We start from the raw sequence: 16,605 nt of genomic DNA on the forward strand, positions 1-16,605 counted from the left end.
ATTTGACACTATATATTAATTTATTTGATAAAAATGCATTTTATTTTTTGCATGTGACTTTCAGTTTCATGCCAATCCTGAGATCCTCTCATACTCATTTCAGATTCTCATTATTTGGCTGGCATTTGGTCTTCAGTGCACCAAAATCATCTCGTTTTAAATTTACATAAGGCAGAAGTGCTGGCAGTCGGCATTCTAGTTCTAGTTACTAATTTATGGAGGTGTGATTTGGGTGGTTTTTGAATTAAAAGTATTTCATATTCATAGTGATGATTTTTTATGTTTTACTAAATTTATAGATATATAAATAACTTTATTGTCAGGAGTCTGACAAGCTAAATTTTTTTTTGCCAGCTATTTTAGTTATTATACTGTATAGGTTATATCAGAATTCCATTTCTTTTACCCAAAGCTTTTTCAAAAATTCCCAAGTCAAGAATGTATTATAATATTCACATTATCATATAAAGTTCGAGGCAAAATAAACTTGGGAATATTTTTAGTGTATACTTTCATTATATTAAACGGCTAGTTGCCTAAAATAAATCATTAAACCGATATGTCAATGCATGTAGAGTAATAATGCAAAGACGTAAGCAGCCGCAACATCTAAGATGCTGATTTTTATATGTAGAATGTCAGATAAGGGGAGCGGAACTGCAGGAACTAACTAGGCGTTTGTCTAGTTCCATCATCCCTCTCCGTGTGGTTATGGCCCGGCAGGGGACTTCTCACACAAAGGCTGGATTGCCCCAGAGGGAGCATTTCAAGAGAATGAACACAGAAGATACAATATAGTATAATTGGGGACCAGGAAGAGAAAAGGCAGGACAGTGGAACAGAACGTATTTAAATCTTAGAAACTACAATCCCCAAACAGTTTGTCGTCATCTGTATTCTTTGTCTTTCACTAGCATAAAGCTTTAAAAACTCAGTAGTTTGTTTCTTTTTGTGACTTTACCGCATTATATGGATATATCTTCATGTGTCTAAACAATCACTAGTAGATAGACATTTGGATCCTTTGAACTGAGTTATATGAAGAAAGCACCTGCGAATATTCCAGTACAAACCTTTGTGTGAACGTACATTTTCAGTTATCTTAGGTAGATACCTAGGAGTGCAATTTCTGTGTCATTTGGTATCTTCCACTTCAAAAGACACTGTCAACTTGTCATCTCGTTTTATAGTTCCAGAATGTTACTTAGGATCGTTGTCACCCTTGGAATGGTTAGCTTTTTAAAACTTTACCCATTCCAGTGGGTGTGTAGTGGTATATAATAGTTTTATTCTGAGTTTCCTGAATGACTAGTGATACTGAACATCTTTTTCTGTGCTGACTTTCTATTTGCATATCTTCATTATTGAAGGATCTGTTGAAATCTTTTGTCCATTTCTTAATTGGGTTGTCCTCTTAATGTTGAGTAGTTAGACTTCTTTATATATTCTGGATACCAGTGCTTTATTATATATATGTTTTACAAATACTTTCTCCCAATCTGTGGTGGCCTTTTCATCTTTTAATGGGGAATATTTTTCCTGTGCATATTTTTGAACTACGTTATTAAAATGTGGCATTTTTATGTTTATATCTCATGTCCATTTCCCTGTTCTTTCTGGAACTTACTTCAAAAACTAAGTGTAAATTTACATTACTTTGCGTTAATTTTTCTGTGTGAAATGCATGGAAACTGAGTTCAGCTTGTGAAAAGAATAGACATTATCTGGACCATGAGTAATATGAATTTCCTGCTAAATGTAAGAATATGTTTGATCTTACAAAAGTAAGTATTTAAACGTTCAGTTTATACTGTAACTAATATTATTCCAATTGTGTAGTATAGTATTTGCTAGAGACTGAATATTTGTTTCCTCCCCAGAACTCTTACGTTGAAAGCTAATCCCCAATATGATACCACTTGGAAGTGGGGCCTTTGGGAGGCGATTAGGTCAGGAGGGTGGAGCCCTCGTGAATGGGATTAGTGCCCTTGGGAAAGAACTCAGCGTTTGCTGTCCCTTCACCACTTGACACAGCAAAAAGACAGTCAGCTGTGATCCCAGAAGCAGGCTCTCACCGGACACCAGTCTGCCAGTGCATTGATCTTGGACTTCCCAGCCTCCAGGACTGTGAGAAGTACATTTTTATTGCTTATAAGCCATTCAGTCTATGGGGTTTTTTTATAGCAGCCAGAACGGACTAAGATAGCGCTGTTGATTAGTTTCCCTGGGGGTGAGCTAAAGCCGTTCTTTTTCATCTTGGGTCTTTTTGTCAACCCAAGGGGTATGTTAAGCAGCGTCATTTCGCAGACTGCCAAGTCTTACTGCTTAGTTAATTAGTTGTCTTTAGGATACCCAGGTTCCAATTTCAGTTAATATTATGATAATGAATGTAATCGTGGAAATTAATGAGACTTGTATTGAGCATATTTTGTTACTCTCTAGCTAACCAGTCTTTTACTATTACAAAGGAGTGACTAACTGTGTGGGCAGTATTTGCAAGGACAAAAAGATACTTGCGTTTAAAATCTAAGACTGCAGTGATAATTCTCCGGATATTTTTAAAGTCCAGATCTCTATTTTGGGGGAAGTTTGTTGCATTAAGAATATAACTCTTTTTTTTTTCAAAATATAGCAATTGTCAAAATCAGCATTCTGGGTTTGTGATGAAATATAGACTTGTATATTTATTAGGTTAAAATAATCTACATTACTGTATTTCTACAGTATGACTAAGCTCAACATTAAAAAAAAAGTAGTCTTTGCCTAAAGAAACTTAAATTTCTAAAGATAAGCTCCTTGCTTGAGCAGCAAGTAACTTATTTTTAAGTGAAAACAAGGTTATTCGGTTATTGTATATGATTTTTTGAACTTTCTAATAAAAATACTGTACCTTCAAAACCTTAAGCCTTATTTTCTTCATAAATAATTCTTTGGAAAGTGGTTTTGAATATCATTTTATTCTTCGCAATACATATTTATTAAGCACATAATATGTGCCTCATATTAGGCTTGGTGCTGAGGAAGCAAAGCTGTGGACCACTCGCATGGTTTTTATCTTTTTCCTGGGCCTCTGCTGAACAAAAAAATCAGGGTATTAAATTTGTCATAAGCCTAAATCAGTACATTTATTAGAAACTGTTATATAATTTATTATAAAAGTACCAACAGTACATGTTTATTGCAGAGAACATCGAAAAGCCACATAGTTATTTCAATTCAATTAAAAAATATTTATTGGTTCCTGTGAGCTAGTTGCTGTGCTGTGTGCTCAGTACTTGCTGTGTTCTCGGCACTGAAGGAAATCATAGTGTTCTGGGAAAACAGATAGCAAACAAACAATTATAAATCATTTTCAAGGTATAAGACAAGATAAAAACCACTCTAAATCTCACCGTCTAGCCATAACTGCTCTGGCCATGCTCATAATACCTTTTCCTGTTTTTATCCTGTGTCTGTATTTTCCATTTTGTTTAACATTATAAAATATATACGAGTTGTCTACTCATTAATTAGGTAGACGTACTACGCTCAATTAAATCCTTACCAAAATTTTGAACGTTTAGATTGTTTCTGTTACTTAGGTGTGTGTAGTCTACCGACAGTAAGGTGGACTCGCTTTATACTGTGATGTGACTTTTGAAAAACGTATATACACGGAGCCCTCGTTACAATAAAGGCAGAGAACATGCTCATTGCCTCTGCCTCTGGCCTCGGTCCTCCCCGCCCCGGCCCCTCGCCCCAGCCCCCCAGCTCCCCGCCCCGGCCCCCCAGCCCTTACCCCAGCCCCTCGCCCCTTCAGCATCCACAGGAGGCCCGAGGCGGCTTAGTGATCCTCTCTGACACTCAAGACTTGATTTGCTGTTTCTAAAATTTCTCAGAAACGGAGCCAGACAGGGTGCATTCTGTTGTGTCTGCTGCTTTCCGCAGCCGTATGTTTGGCGGTTATGCATTTCTTGCACTGTTGCATTTCTCCGCAGCTTGTTCCTCCCATCGCTGAGTCACGATCCCTGTGCATGCCTTGGGCTCTCCCAGCATTTGCTCATCTGTCCGCTGGTGGTGGACAGTTGGGTTGTCATATTTCCTATAAATATTCAATTTTATTTATATTATTGCCATTCCATGTAGTTAATTCTACCAGTGTTTCCTTTTGTGATTTGTTTCATTTCTTTTCTGCTTGGAAAATCTTTCATCCTGAAATCAGCTACTGATTTCCTGTTTTCTAGTTTTAAAAAAATAGCGTCATATTTTATATTTACATGAAATTCATTGTTACAATATGACATGAAAATTGAATTTTACGTTTCTCCAAATTTGACCATCTAGTATGGCAGCATTTATTAAACAGTCATTTTCTCTCACATACTTGGTCACGTATTGTCGTCATCAGTGTTACCGTATATTAAACTTGTATAAAATCACCTGTTTCTGGCTGGCCGACTTCGTCGCTGTCCTAATGTGTGCGCCTGTTGCATGTGAGCTGTAGCTTTAGAGCATCGCATCTCAGTTTCTCCAGCAAAAGCTGCCTTCCTGGAGGCTCGGCTTCACGTGTGCAGCAGAAACCTTCTGCTTCAGTGACGCCTCGGCCCAGCTCGCTCCTTTCTCCTGAAGGAGCCACGTACCGTTTCCCCTTCGCTTTCTGTCCCGGCTCCTGTGAGCAGGACAGCTCTTCCCGAAAGGGAGCAGGTGACCCCGCTCCTGTGCCTGAGAACCAGGCCCCTGCCGGGCGCTCCCTTGTCCCCGCTCGTCCGATGCAGTCCCTGCTGTGTCCCTCTCCTGGGACTCGGCTCAGCATCCTGCCCCCTGCTGCCAGGCTCTCCTTTTAGGACTCGTCTCCTTTCCTTTCTGCTCGGAATATCATCCTGAGATCAGATAACTATTGATCCTGTCCCCTGTCCTTACGTGCAATGATACCCTGAGATTCTGAGCTGCTGTTTTCCGTTTGCACTGAACTCCCGGGCTGCACCATGCTTCCCTGGTTTTAACAAGATCTTTGTATAAATAAATGCCTCCCATGTCCACCTCTCTGGCCTTGGGGCCCATAACCTCAAAGCTGTGGTGTCCCATGCTTATTTATATGTTAACAGGCCAAAAGAAAATCCATGGCTCCTCTGTCCCAGGCCCCTTTTTTCTCCTCGACACTGCAGGCTGCGACGTCCACTCCGCCATCCACAGGGAGACCCCGACGTGCTATCCCCCCGACCCCGGCACTGCGAGTTCCCCCTGAAATTGGGACTCTCTTGAAATGTGACCACTCCAGTCAAGGTGCCTCAGAAGCTCTTGTTCAGCTCGTGTGTAACTTCTGATAGTGTCAAACATGCTCACTCCCCTATTTAAATGTGCTATTTTATAACCACCGTGTTTTTAGTAGAATCTTTGATACCTGGTGGTTCTAACCAGATCATGATGCCCTTGCGATTTCTACCACTTGCTCTCAGCTTTTCACAGCAGCTGCACTCACGGGCTCAGGAGTGTTCCTGCTGCACTTCACGTATTGTTTCCCCGACTGGAGTCTCAGATCACTCTCATTGATTCTCCGGTTGCTGCCAGAGTTGTTGTTTTTTACATTATGCTAATTGTTTTAACCCAAAACTCTTTGACAGCCCTTATAGCAAAACAGATCTCAGCCCCATATCTTGGCAGGCAAGGTCCTAAGCAATGTGGCTGCACCTTTTTTTTACTTAAGTCCTGTCATTGCCCCGAATGTGTGTCATTCCTCAGCGACACAGGTTCCTTGTGTGTGTTTTCTTGCATTGCTGCTTTTTCTCTTTAGAATTCATTCTTTCATAAACACGCATTAGTTCCCTACTATGTGCATATAAAGATGGATACAACTGGAACAGCTGTCTTTTGTAGGCTTCCCTGATAGTCTCCTTTTGCGAAAAATCCCATCTGCATTTGTGAAGCCCCCTCAGATCATCTCAATAAAGGTCCATCACTCTTTGCCTCCAAAGCATTTTAAATATCAGAATTAGAAAACTTCGCACAGCTCCCTTGTTTTTTATCTATGCGTGTCTCCTCCTCTGAGTTGAATACCGTGAGGTCAGGGCCTGTCCTGATCACTATGTATGTCTTGTCTTTCCCTTCCCAGTGCCCAGCACAGTGACTTTAAAATAACTGATTCTCACTAGATGGAAAGTTGGTTTAAAGCCAAGGAATATCCAGAGAGTTAGATAGAAAATCAGCAGAGAGTTGAATTACCAAAGCCAAAACCGCGTTTCGGGAAGGAGAGGGCAAGAGGTGATGTGCTGAGCTCCCGAACCGGAAGAAGGGGTGTGGGCTGGAAATAACTGGATTCGGCAATTAGGAGGTTCTTGGTTATCTTAACAAGAGTAAGTCCCACAAAGCAGCAAGGGCACACATCGGAGGACAGCAGATTGAGAAATAAATAGAATTCTCCTTAAGTATAACTTTTTTTTTTTTTTTTAGCATATATTTTTATAGAAATTGGCTGGGAGACAAATTGAAGATACATGGTCTAAATAAAGATCTTAGACTCCTGCATGTATTATGTTGACTTAGGGAGCATCCGTGTCTTGTACAGTAGATGAGTGGGTAGTAGGCTTGACATTATTTTAAGAAAATTTGCAAGTTTAACCACTACTTTCATTCTGTTCGAACACTACCATAAATCTCCATAGAGGTCACAGGTTTCCTTCATCAACATTAGTCAGATTTTGTATAAAGCATGGCAGAAATTATTTTGAGCCAGAAGTTATTCAGAATGGTTTTACTGACGTTCCATGTTTGAATGATAATGCATTAGATATATGCCTGTATGTAAATGCATTACATATATTACAGATATTATTATACATTATGCATATCTGTGCCTATATAAAATAAATGAATTTTGGAAAGTGTGCCTGAGTGATTATAGACGTTGGTTTGATTTTGGGCATAGTGTGTTTGATTCTTTGTCACACGCATTTAACATTTCTGCATTGAGAATGCCTTTTATATTTGATGGTGTGTCATCGATTTAATTGACTTTTTTTTCTTACTTGACATTAACATGAAGCAGTGATGGAGTCCCTGTCGGGAGCGTCTTAGATTTGATAAACTATGGCAATCCGGCAGAGAGCACTCAAGTTTAGAGACTGTCCGCCTAGTGTTTTGGTTTCACTGTGACTGATCTTGAGCCTGTCTTTTTTTTTGGCAATAGGTGCGTGATATTACCTGTCTCTCTTTACTGTGACCGTGGGCCCAGCATAAAGTTTATGTCAAAACAGTGATAGACCCCTGAGTGGAGGTGGAGGTGGGAAAAAGAAGAACAGGACCTACAGGGAGCCTCCTATGTGTTACCCGAGTTGTGACTTGTGTGTGAGGAACAAACGTTGCTGACCGTCATTGTGACCGATCTGTAGGAGCACTAGGAGCCACCGATGCACGCGCAGGGACAGTTGATTTCTGATCCTGCGTCAAGAATACCTTGGCCGATCGGTTCGTTTCCGTGGTCACAGACAGGTATTGAGTGTCACCTGCGATCCTGGCAATGTGCTCAGCACTGTCAGCAACCTGGGACATAGCACAGCAGAGCTCAGGCGTGCCCGAAGCCCGCTCCCTACGTACATTGTCGCCCCGAGAGAGGACACCGGCAGCTTCTCATCAAGATCTGGCTAAACGGAGCGCTGGGTGCTTGGCCACAGTGAGCGCCCAATAAACGTGTGTCAGCTCTCGAGTGGCGATTAGCTGGGAAACGGCGGGGCTTCTAGTTTATGTGATTGTGAGAGAAAAGATTGATGGTGTCATTTATTTTGAGACAGACATTGAGACTTACAAGGGGGACACTGGGAGCTTCTCAGACCGCTTTGGACATTACTGAGATGAAAACGTGCAGCCTGACAGCGCCTCACCGTAGAAAACACGGATCCAAACTTTGAAAACGTTTCTAGAGCTGTCGTGATGAAACAACAGACGTAGGGGAGGCCAGGTTCACATAAACCCGCTCCGGCCATCGGCGGGCCTTCCTCTGACACCAAGTGTAAATCAGACCATTAAATAGAGATGTCACATCTGTGCTTGGGGGCATTTATTTTAATAACGTCTCCCTGCCCGATCCTTGAAGGAGCAAGGCAGGCGCGTAGCGAGGGGAACGCGGTCGGACGGTGCAGTCTTCTCTCCTCCGGTAGCTGAAGGTTAAACGGGGGGCAGGCAGGATGCCTCGAACAAGATTGGGGTACTGATTAAAACGCTGATTTCACAGCTCGCAGGCCCCCCTTGGAAGCCTGCAGGAGATAAGCCAGCTGCTGTCTAAGAGCGCTCGGTGTCCGCGGAGAGCGCACCATCGATCATCACAATATGGTGATGAGAGGTGTTTTATGTTTGTGTTAATTTCCCCACTAAATCAGTAATTATTACAATCCTGTCCCTGCTGTTTACCCTGCAGCTGTTTTTCCATTTGTCGAGAGAGCGGGTGTTCTCTGAGGACCGCACACGTTTCTATGGTGCAGAAATTGTCTCGGCCCTGGACTACCTACACTCCGGGAAGATTGTGTACCGTGATCTCAAGGTAAAAAAAAATCAAGTAATCCAGGTTTGTTTTTGCAGAGACCATAGGGACAAACAAAGTAATTACAAAGTTACGCAGTTTGCAGAAAAGCAGATTTAGTTGGGGGAAAAGCATTCTGTTTAAGAAGGTGGTTTACTGCACCCGAGAGGTGATTTCATTCACTGGCGTGTGTGGCTCCTTTATGTCCGAGTTTTTGATGTGAAAGAATTTCTGCTTTACGCCCTGATTAAGCCTGACCTACCAGTAACAGTTTCCGTTTTCTGTAAATGTTTTGAGTAATGTCAAACATCCGATTAAAAGTCAAGGAACTTCTCGAGTGGCATTTTAAAATGAGTTTCACTGTTATAGCCTAACATCCTGTGACGTACTATGAAGAAGCTTTTATAATAAATAAGACTTTACTGGAGGAAAATATTTGGTTTGATTTTGGTATTAACTTTTGGGAGGGTTTAAATACCCGGAGCCTTTTATTGGTTTAATTTGCATTTAAAAAGTACTGTGTTTGTTTTATCGGTAAGAGGGACTTGACTTCTCAGTGAGACCTTCAGAGTAGCTCCGGGTCTGGCAAACCCTCCGCAGAGGCCGGGTCGGGAACATTCCAGGCTTTGCTGCCCATCCAGTCTCGCTGCAGCGCCTCGGCTCTGCCGTCCCAGGGCGAGGGCGTCCCAGACAACACACAGATGAGTAAAACTATTCACCCGGACAGGCGGGAGGCTGGATCTCGCCCACGGGCCACAGTCTCCTGACCCCGGAGTAGCTCATCAGAATTTCCACATTTACTTAGAAATAGTTCTTTTCTGCCTGAATCACACCCCCCCCCCCACTCCCACTTTATAGTTTATGAATTCTATTTGTAGGGAGAAGAGGGGGAACTTCTTGGATATAAGGAAATAAGAATGCTTTTGAAGTAGTGGTCACATACCCAAAATGTTTAAAGCTGGAAGGTAGACTTACTAGCCTAAAGGAACAAGGGGAAGAAGGCCATTTTCGATTAGAGAGTGGGGCAGCTGAGATGGCCGTGGTCACAGTTCCCACTGACTGTATTGCCGTGAACATATGGGCGTAGTGACGTTCGTTAACATGGTTTTCATTGCCCCGTCCTTTCTGATGATGGAAAAACTAAATTTATTAAACTGCAACATTAAGAACCTACTTTATATATAAATATGAGCCATGCACTTACCGTATGCATAGACCACTAACTTTACTAGACAATTAAGTGATCTCTGCTAAGTTTATGTTTTTAAATGTAGCCTTACCTTAGAATCTGTCTAAGTAAATGTACACAGCATGGGGCAGAAACCATGTAAATATACACCAAGGAGAATAGATAGAGCGTGAGCACCCAAACATTAAAAAGTTATCCAAATGTTGCTTGTGTCCATGGTGCACGGGATTCTGCATAATAGAGCGAGACCCTTTAGGTGGTATCGTAGTTTAGAGCCGATCCATGTTTACAGGTGAGGCCATGGACTTCTAGAAGCCTGGTAAGCGACTTAAAGCAATGGACTAAGCTGGTGACGTGGTTTTGATTCTCAAAACAGTCCCATTAGGTTGTTGCTGTTACTTGCCTCTGGTTTATAGATGAAGTCGAGGCACACAAATCAATAGCCCAGGGTCACTGAGCGAGGGTCAGGCTTGAACGTACATGTGAGCTCTCTAACCGGACCCCATGCTCTGACCCGCTGTGCTCTCTGCGGCCTCCCATGCGGCGTGCCCCTCGCCCCGTCGTCATGACCCTGCCCCCTCAGTCACTCCTTGGGCTGACCCTGTGGCTTACTATGTCACTGCAATTTTCAAAAAATATATCTTTATTGGTTTCAGAGAGAGGAAGGGAGAGGGAGAGAGAGAAACATCAATGATGAGAGTCATTGATCGGCTGCCTCCTGCACGCCCCCGACTGGGGATCGAGCCCCCAACCCGGGCATGTGCCCTGACCGGGAATCGAACCGCGATCTCCTGGATCCAAGGTCGATGCTCAACCGCTGAGCCACGCCAGTCAGGCTCATTGCAGTTTTTTAAAGCTGACTCATAAAACAAGGAGGGTGGGCGATGAGCGACTGTCCTGGTTTGCCCAGGACACCCCCAGGTACAGAACTGTTAAGTCCTGTGTCCCAGGGAACCTCTCAAGTTCCAGGTAGACTGTAAGTGAATATTTTATAATAGCAATAGATTCCCAAGAGTTGTTGTTGAAAACCATCTGTATGTATCCAGAAGATGCTCATCTCTGGGATTATTTAGGATCACAATTTATTTAAATAAAAAGAGAATTGGTTTTTGCTTTGAAAAGTTAATTGGGCTTTAATTCTCAGAACTTAACACGATAATGGCTCTTCCTCCCATTGGTTTAAAAAATCACTAATTTTACCTTCAAAGTATTTGATAAAACACATTTCTTTTTACATATGAATTAGGAAGCTACAGGGTTTGTAAGTGCTGGAAAGTCCTCTTAACAACAACTATGTTCTCTTTTCAAAATATCTTACTCAGAGTTCAGTGATTGTTTCAAAACAGTATTTTCCTAGATTTGAAGACTGTAGGACAAATCATGGCATTTTCCTTCCTATGCAGTTGGAGAATTTGATGCTGGATAAAGACGGGCACATAAAAATTACGGATTTCGGACTTTGCAAAGAAGGGATCACGGATGCAGCCACTATGAAGACGTTCTGTGGGACACCAGAGTACCTGGCACCAGAGGTAGGCTGGTCCCATTCACAGGAGGAAGGAACATTGACGTGCTTTGCAAAGGAAACCACTTACGCATTAACAGAAATCGCAGGACCTACTCTTTTTACCTGAATTTCAACGCGAACCGAATCTATTTGGCTCCCACTGTTCAACATGATATTATGGCAAAGATATATATATACACATATATATATAATTTTATAAACTTTATGAGCACAAAGGCGCTCGCTATAATAGAGTAAGTCCATTTTTAGTTGTTGGCCATATTTTATTTTTTTATTATGCCCTTTTCATTCATTCATTAATTAAAACAGAATAATTGAACGACCTCAAAAATGTTTACAGTTCTCTAAGCCACTTGGATTTTCCTTAGAAACAAAGAAACTGATCACTGGGGTTTGTAGTATTGTGGGTTTTCGTAGTTACCAGGCAGTATTTCTTTGGGAGAGTTAATGAAATGAGAGTAGCTGCGTTCTGGAATTCAGACCAAAGCCGTTCCGACCGTGGGCCATGCTGTGAGGGCTCCAGAGTAAGTCGTTTCTTTGTTTATCCAGCAGGTGTATATTGTGTGTCTGCTGTGTGTGGCGTGTTTTTCTGAGTGATGTGGTTACAGCAACGAGACACAAAGGACACTGCTGTCAGGGAACTTCCTCTGGAGTAGGATCGTTTTGTGAACATGGTGAAAAAACAAACATGTTGTTTCTCTGGAGCTCAGTTTCCCCCGCTATACATTTGCTGTGGGTGATGCATCCCATTTTTAGAATAACAGAATTAGTTATGTCACAATTAGGGGAAATTATTTCTGTAGAAGATAAATACATCTCATTTTAAAAGCAGATGATGGAAGAAACTGATATTGTTCTACATGCAAATGTCATCAACGAAACAAAACCAAGAATTTAATGCAAGAAGAGCCCAATTGTTTCTAAACAGAATGTTTATAATTTATAAGAAATTATCAATTTCTTTTTAAAGACAAGTAAGAAAACATTTCTGTGTATGTATAAATACATATATTTCTTAAATATTGTAGAAGTCTGGTCTTTAAAAGCAGTTTATATCCCATAATTAAAATCTTGATCCTCATGTTTAGCGGGGAGAGTAGAGTGATCATAGTTACGGTTTGAGGACGACAAATCTTGAGACAACTAACTCCTCATGCAATTTTAATTCTTATATTTTAAGTATTTATGTCAAACACTACATGCTTGTTAAATCAGGATAACTTTGAATGTGTTTGTGCTTTTAAAAGCAAGAATTGAAGTCCTTTCTCTGGTCTTCGATGTGAACCATTTCACTAAGAACATCCATCCACCATCCATCCATCCACCATCCATCCATCCATCCATTGAGGAAATACTGAATATTTATTAGGTGCCCGCATCTGTTAGGTGCTAGGACTACAGGGACAGTAAGAATGGCTGGTCCTCGCCTGGAGCAGTGCTCCCTAAGGCGGTGGGACGCAGAGAGCAGTGGCTGCCCTGCGAACGGTGGTGGCCGGGCCGGAGCTGTGCGGGGTCCGGGCAGGGGAGGGGCGATGCGTGGCCTCCTGGGGGGCTGGACAGGGGACAGGGCGGGATCGCAGGTTGAGATGGGCCCCGCGGAGAAGGGAGAGTCACTTGAGCGGGCGAGGCGGCCCTGCGGTCAGATGGTCGGAGGGAGCTGAAGGGTCACTTCCGAACCCTGACGTTTCTAGCGCTCGCCCCAGCGCCAGGCCTCTCTCGGCGGCGTGGAAATAGCCGCTTTGCAGACCTGTGCGTGGCCGGCACCGCCCCTCCGTCGGGATCTCCCCTCTCCCCGAGACGTGTCCACACCTTCCAGAGATCTCTGCAGCCTCCAGCGCTCGCCTCTTTTTCCTCTCGAATTGTTTGGATCGGCTAGAAATGCTTTGCTGTTCAGACAGATGAAGGATATTTAAAAGATGCTGCAAAAAGGACTGTTAAAAATCAGTTCAGACCCATGAACTGTCCTCTGTATCAGATTCGTAGCCGATTTTTAAGTATAAACTTACATTTTAAATGAATTTAAGTTTCTTGCGGCAGAGACCACCAGAAGAGCGAACTCTTACAGTATACAAATGCCATTTGTTGAAAAAAGCATTTTAAAAATGTTCTTTTAGTTCTTTAGATGAAGAATTACAGATCTTTAGTGTTACAGCAGGGAAATCATGTATTTTTTAAGCGATTGCAGAAACCCAGTCCTAGCATGCATACGAACCATGCATTTGGTGGGCCCCAGCTCTAAGAATGCACTTGCATATATAGTTACAGATGAATGCGTTTTCTTTCTTACTGATGTTAGAAGGAAATCAACTTGACCGGCCATACATCATGGACAGTAATATATTTCGAGGGGACTTTATTTTTGCAAACTCTACTTTCACACCTAGAAATTTTAAAAGAAATGAGAAATCACGTATCACATCTTACTGTTAAGCTTTATTATTTGAGTTGGCTGTTCTCAAATCCAACCCATTTTATGCAGTGCTAATTATTTAGTCTCAGCTTTGCTCTTGAGTTAGCAGTACCTGATCAACTTTCCAACTGCAAAACAGTTTGAAAATCAAATGCAGCCTACATGCAAGACCCAACAAAATTAAAAGTGTTAAGTGCGTTTTGGCAGTTCACTGTTATTATGCCCAGTCCTCAAATGTACCCGCAGATAATCACTGCACGTTAGATATTTTTCACGTGTTTATGTGATCACACAAAAAGTACATGCTAAAAAGAAGCAGATGGTGACAGATGGGGAAGGTTGAATAAGGTGCTTTTGGAAACCTAGAGAAATGCACGTCTGTAACAGTGTAAAAATAAAAATTATCTGATAGTCTAGTTAGAACTAACAAAAAGATGGCAAAAAAAAAGGCTCGATTGTTGGAAAATCCATTGCCTCTAGTTGCGGTTGCTGTGCAGAGAGAAAGTGTATATAGTTTTGTTCCGTAGAACTGTAAGACAGATTTTTTTCCAGGAGCTGAACACGTATTCTGATGCAGTCTTAGCTTTTAGAACCACATTTTCAGAAAACATCCACTTACGGTCATATTGTTCATTCTTCTTTCGAAACCGACTAGTTTCAATAGATCTTATATAACCCATATTTCGAAAATATCTGAAATAGACCAGAATATTTTGATAACTGTTTTGATACAAAGATTTGCTCAAAGCCATTGTGATGCTGTGTAAATAATAGTACAAATGGAAATTAAATTCTATATAAATTTAAAGCCAAAGATCTACGTTAACTTTTTCAAGAATGAGCTTGGAAAAATCAAATAAATTAAGGGTAAAGGCATTAGGTAGCATGGAGTGGTGCAGGCAGAGGGAGTGGTTAGAACCTACTAGATTTAAATGTGCTGAATGGCATTTAATGCCCTCATTTTATTTTTATTTTTTTATTATTTTAAAAAAATGTATCTTTATTGATTTCAGAGAGAGGAAAGGAGAGGGAGAGAGAGAGAGAGAAACATCAATGATGAGAGAGTCACTGATCAAGCCCACAACCCGGGCCTGTGCCCTGACCGGGAATCGAACCCTGATCGCCTGGATCCTAGGTCGATGCTCAACCGCTGAGCCACGCCCGGCCGGGCCCTCATTTTAAATACAACAAAAAATAAATGTAGAAGATGCCATTTTATGGGTCGCGTCAGCGCTGCCCTTGGGAGATCCTCGGAACGGAGCGAGGCCCCGGTTGCTCCGGTTTGCGCAGTTCGTCCGCAGGGAAAGGCCTCGGCTCGCAGACTTAGTCTTGCGTGGCCCCGGGCAGAGGTCCGCCGTTTCTACCGGGGAAGCCGGGTCTTCACACGCGTGGGCTCTTGTGGTGTCGGTGGCCTCCCTAAAGCTGTACATCGCTGCTGTTTTATTCAGCTGTTGAGACTTCACGAAGCTCCTGTCCTCGTAGGGATACCCGACAGCTCCCATCTTCCGGATGGTCCTGCGCACGTCTCGTCGCCACTGTTAAGGGACAGGCTGAGCCACGGCCACGGGCCGGGTGCAGGTGGAAGGTGGGCTTTGTCATCGGGACTCGTGAGAGCGTCTGTCGCAGGGCTGAGGGGGAAGAGCCGATCGGGGGCACGAGTGGCGATGGAAAAAAAGAAGCTAAAATAAGTTCTGGCAGATGTGCCTGCTTGCTGTTTGTACCGTTTCTGGGTAATATTCACAACCATCCCATTTTGTCCCCAGATGGGACATTTTAAAAATATGAACCAGAAGGGTATTTTTTAGTTAATGTTGATGTCTGTCGGTGTTTATAAGTAGCAGCTTTTACTTGCCTGGAGGTCTGTCCGTTCTTGTGAGGAGCTGTTTCTCACCTGAAGTTTTTTCAGTATCATGTGGTCTTTGGGCTTTTGTTTGCATTTAGTACTTTGGGGTGGTTCTAGTTTAGCATAAAGTTGAATTTTAAATTCTCCGAAGCCCAAGAACATAAACAAAACTAACGCCAACTGGGAACGCTATCGACGGCCTGTAGTATTTTACGAGGGCTGTTCTTACCTGGGGCACAAAGACCAGTTTCTTGGAATCCCATGATGTTGTTGCTTTAGGGTAGAAAGGAAGTATAGAAGTCTCTGGGAAGATACGTGTCAGGGTGATTTAGTCACCAGCATTGTATCCGCTTAGCTTTTCTCTTGTTCAAGGATGTTGCCTTGGCCCATGGAAGGCCCGGCGGGGTGGGAGATGGGCGGAGTGGGGCAGAGCGGGGAGGAATGGGGGACTCTGTGATACTCTCAATAATAAGGTAAATTTTTAAAGAAAGAATGTTGCCTGTTCGAGCCGGAGATGGCTTTTGCAGGCCTGATGTTAGCTGCGTGCAGGAATGGTGTGTGTACACGAGGAGACAGCCAGCATGCTCATTCCCAGCAGGGGGCAGGTACAATCTCCTAAGAGTTATTAGAGCAGTTGAGAATATATATTTATCAAGGAAGTGCCAGGAAGCCATGGCATCCGTAATTCGTATGAAAGAAATACTTCTCCCGAAGCTGCAGTATGTTTTAGAATCTGAATGAGAATATTTATAGGTCTTTTTTAAAGCCAATTCCTGTGATGTTAAGAATATGGGAAGGGTTTCCATCAATGAGAAAGTACGTAAGAGTGTGTGTGTGTGTGTGTGTGTGTGTGTGTGTGTGTATACATATATATATATATAAAACACACACCTATCAGTTACCTGAAATACAAGGTTACCAGAAAAAAAATTTTTGAATTAGAGGTAAATTGGTTCATCCAAGTTCATAGTTTACTTTCGCAACATAGGTGTGCAGACAGTTTGTTTAGATGTTTAATTTTTGCCCCCATCTGTTCTGCCAGGACTGTTGGTTGGGCGGGAGGCCCCTCTGGGCAGACAGAGCCCTGTAATTGCTTGCCTCGGGTGCATGGGGTAGCCCTGGCGAGCAGGCTCGGAGAGCTACTCCT

At 42.5% G+C, this 16,605-nt stretch overlaps 1 protein-coding gene across 2 annotated transcripts in view; it reads left to right on the forward strand.

Annotated features, from left to right (window-relative positions):
- AKT3 (AKT serine/threonine kinase 3) overlaps window positions 1–16,605 on the forward strand; it is a 139,322-nt gene that overhangs the window by 105,327 nt on the left and 17,390 nt on the right. For both annotated transcript variants that reach the window (XM_081123965.1, XM_081123966.1), the window contains 2 exons: window positions 8,387–8,509; window positions 11,081–11,209. In XM_081123965.1, the coding sequence (XP_080980091.1) occupies window positions 8,387–8,509; window positions 11,081–11,209 (252 nt within the window). The remainder of the gene's footprint in view (window positions 1–8,386; window positions 8,510–11,080; window positions 11,210–16,605) is intronic.

This window comes from Miniopterus schreibersii (genome assembly GCF_964146895.1).
Source record: "Miniopterus schreibersii genome assembly, chromosome: 21".
NCBI lineage: Eukaryota > Metazoa > Chordata > Mammalia > Chiroptera > Miniopteridae > Miniopterus > Miniopterus schreibersii.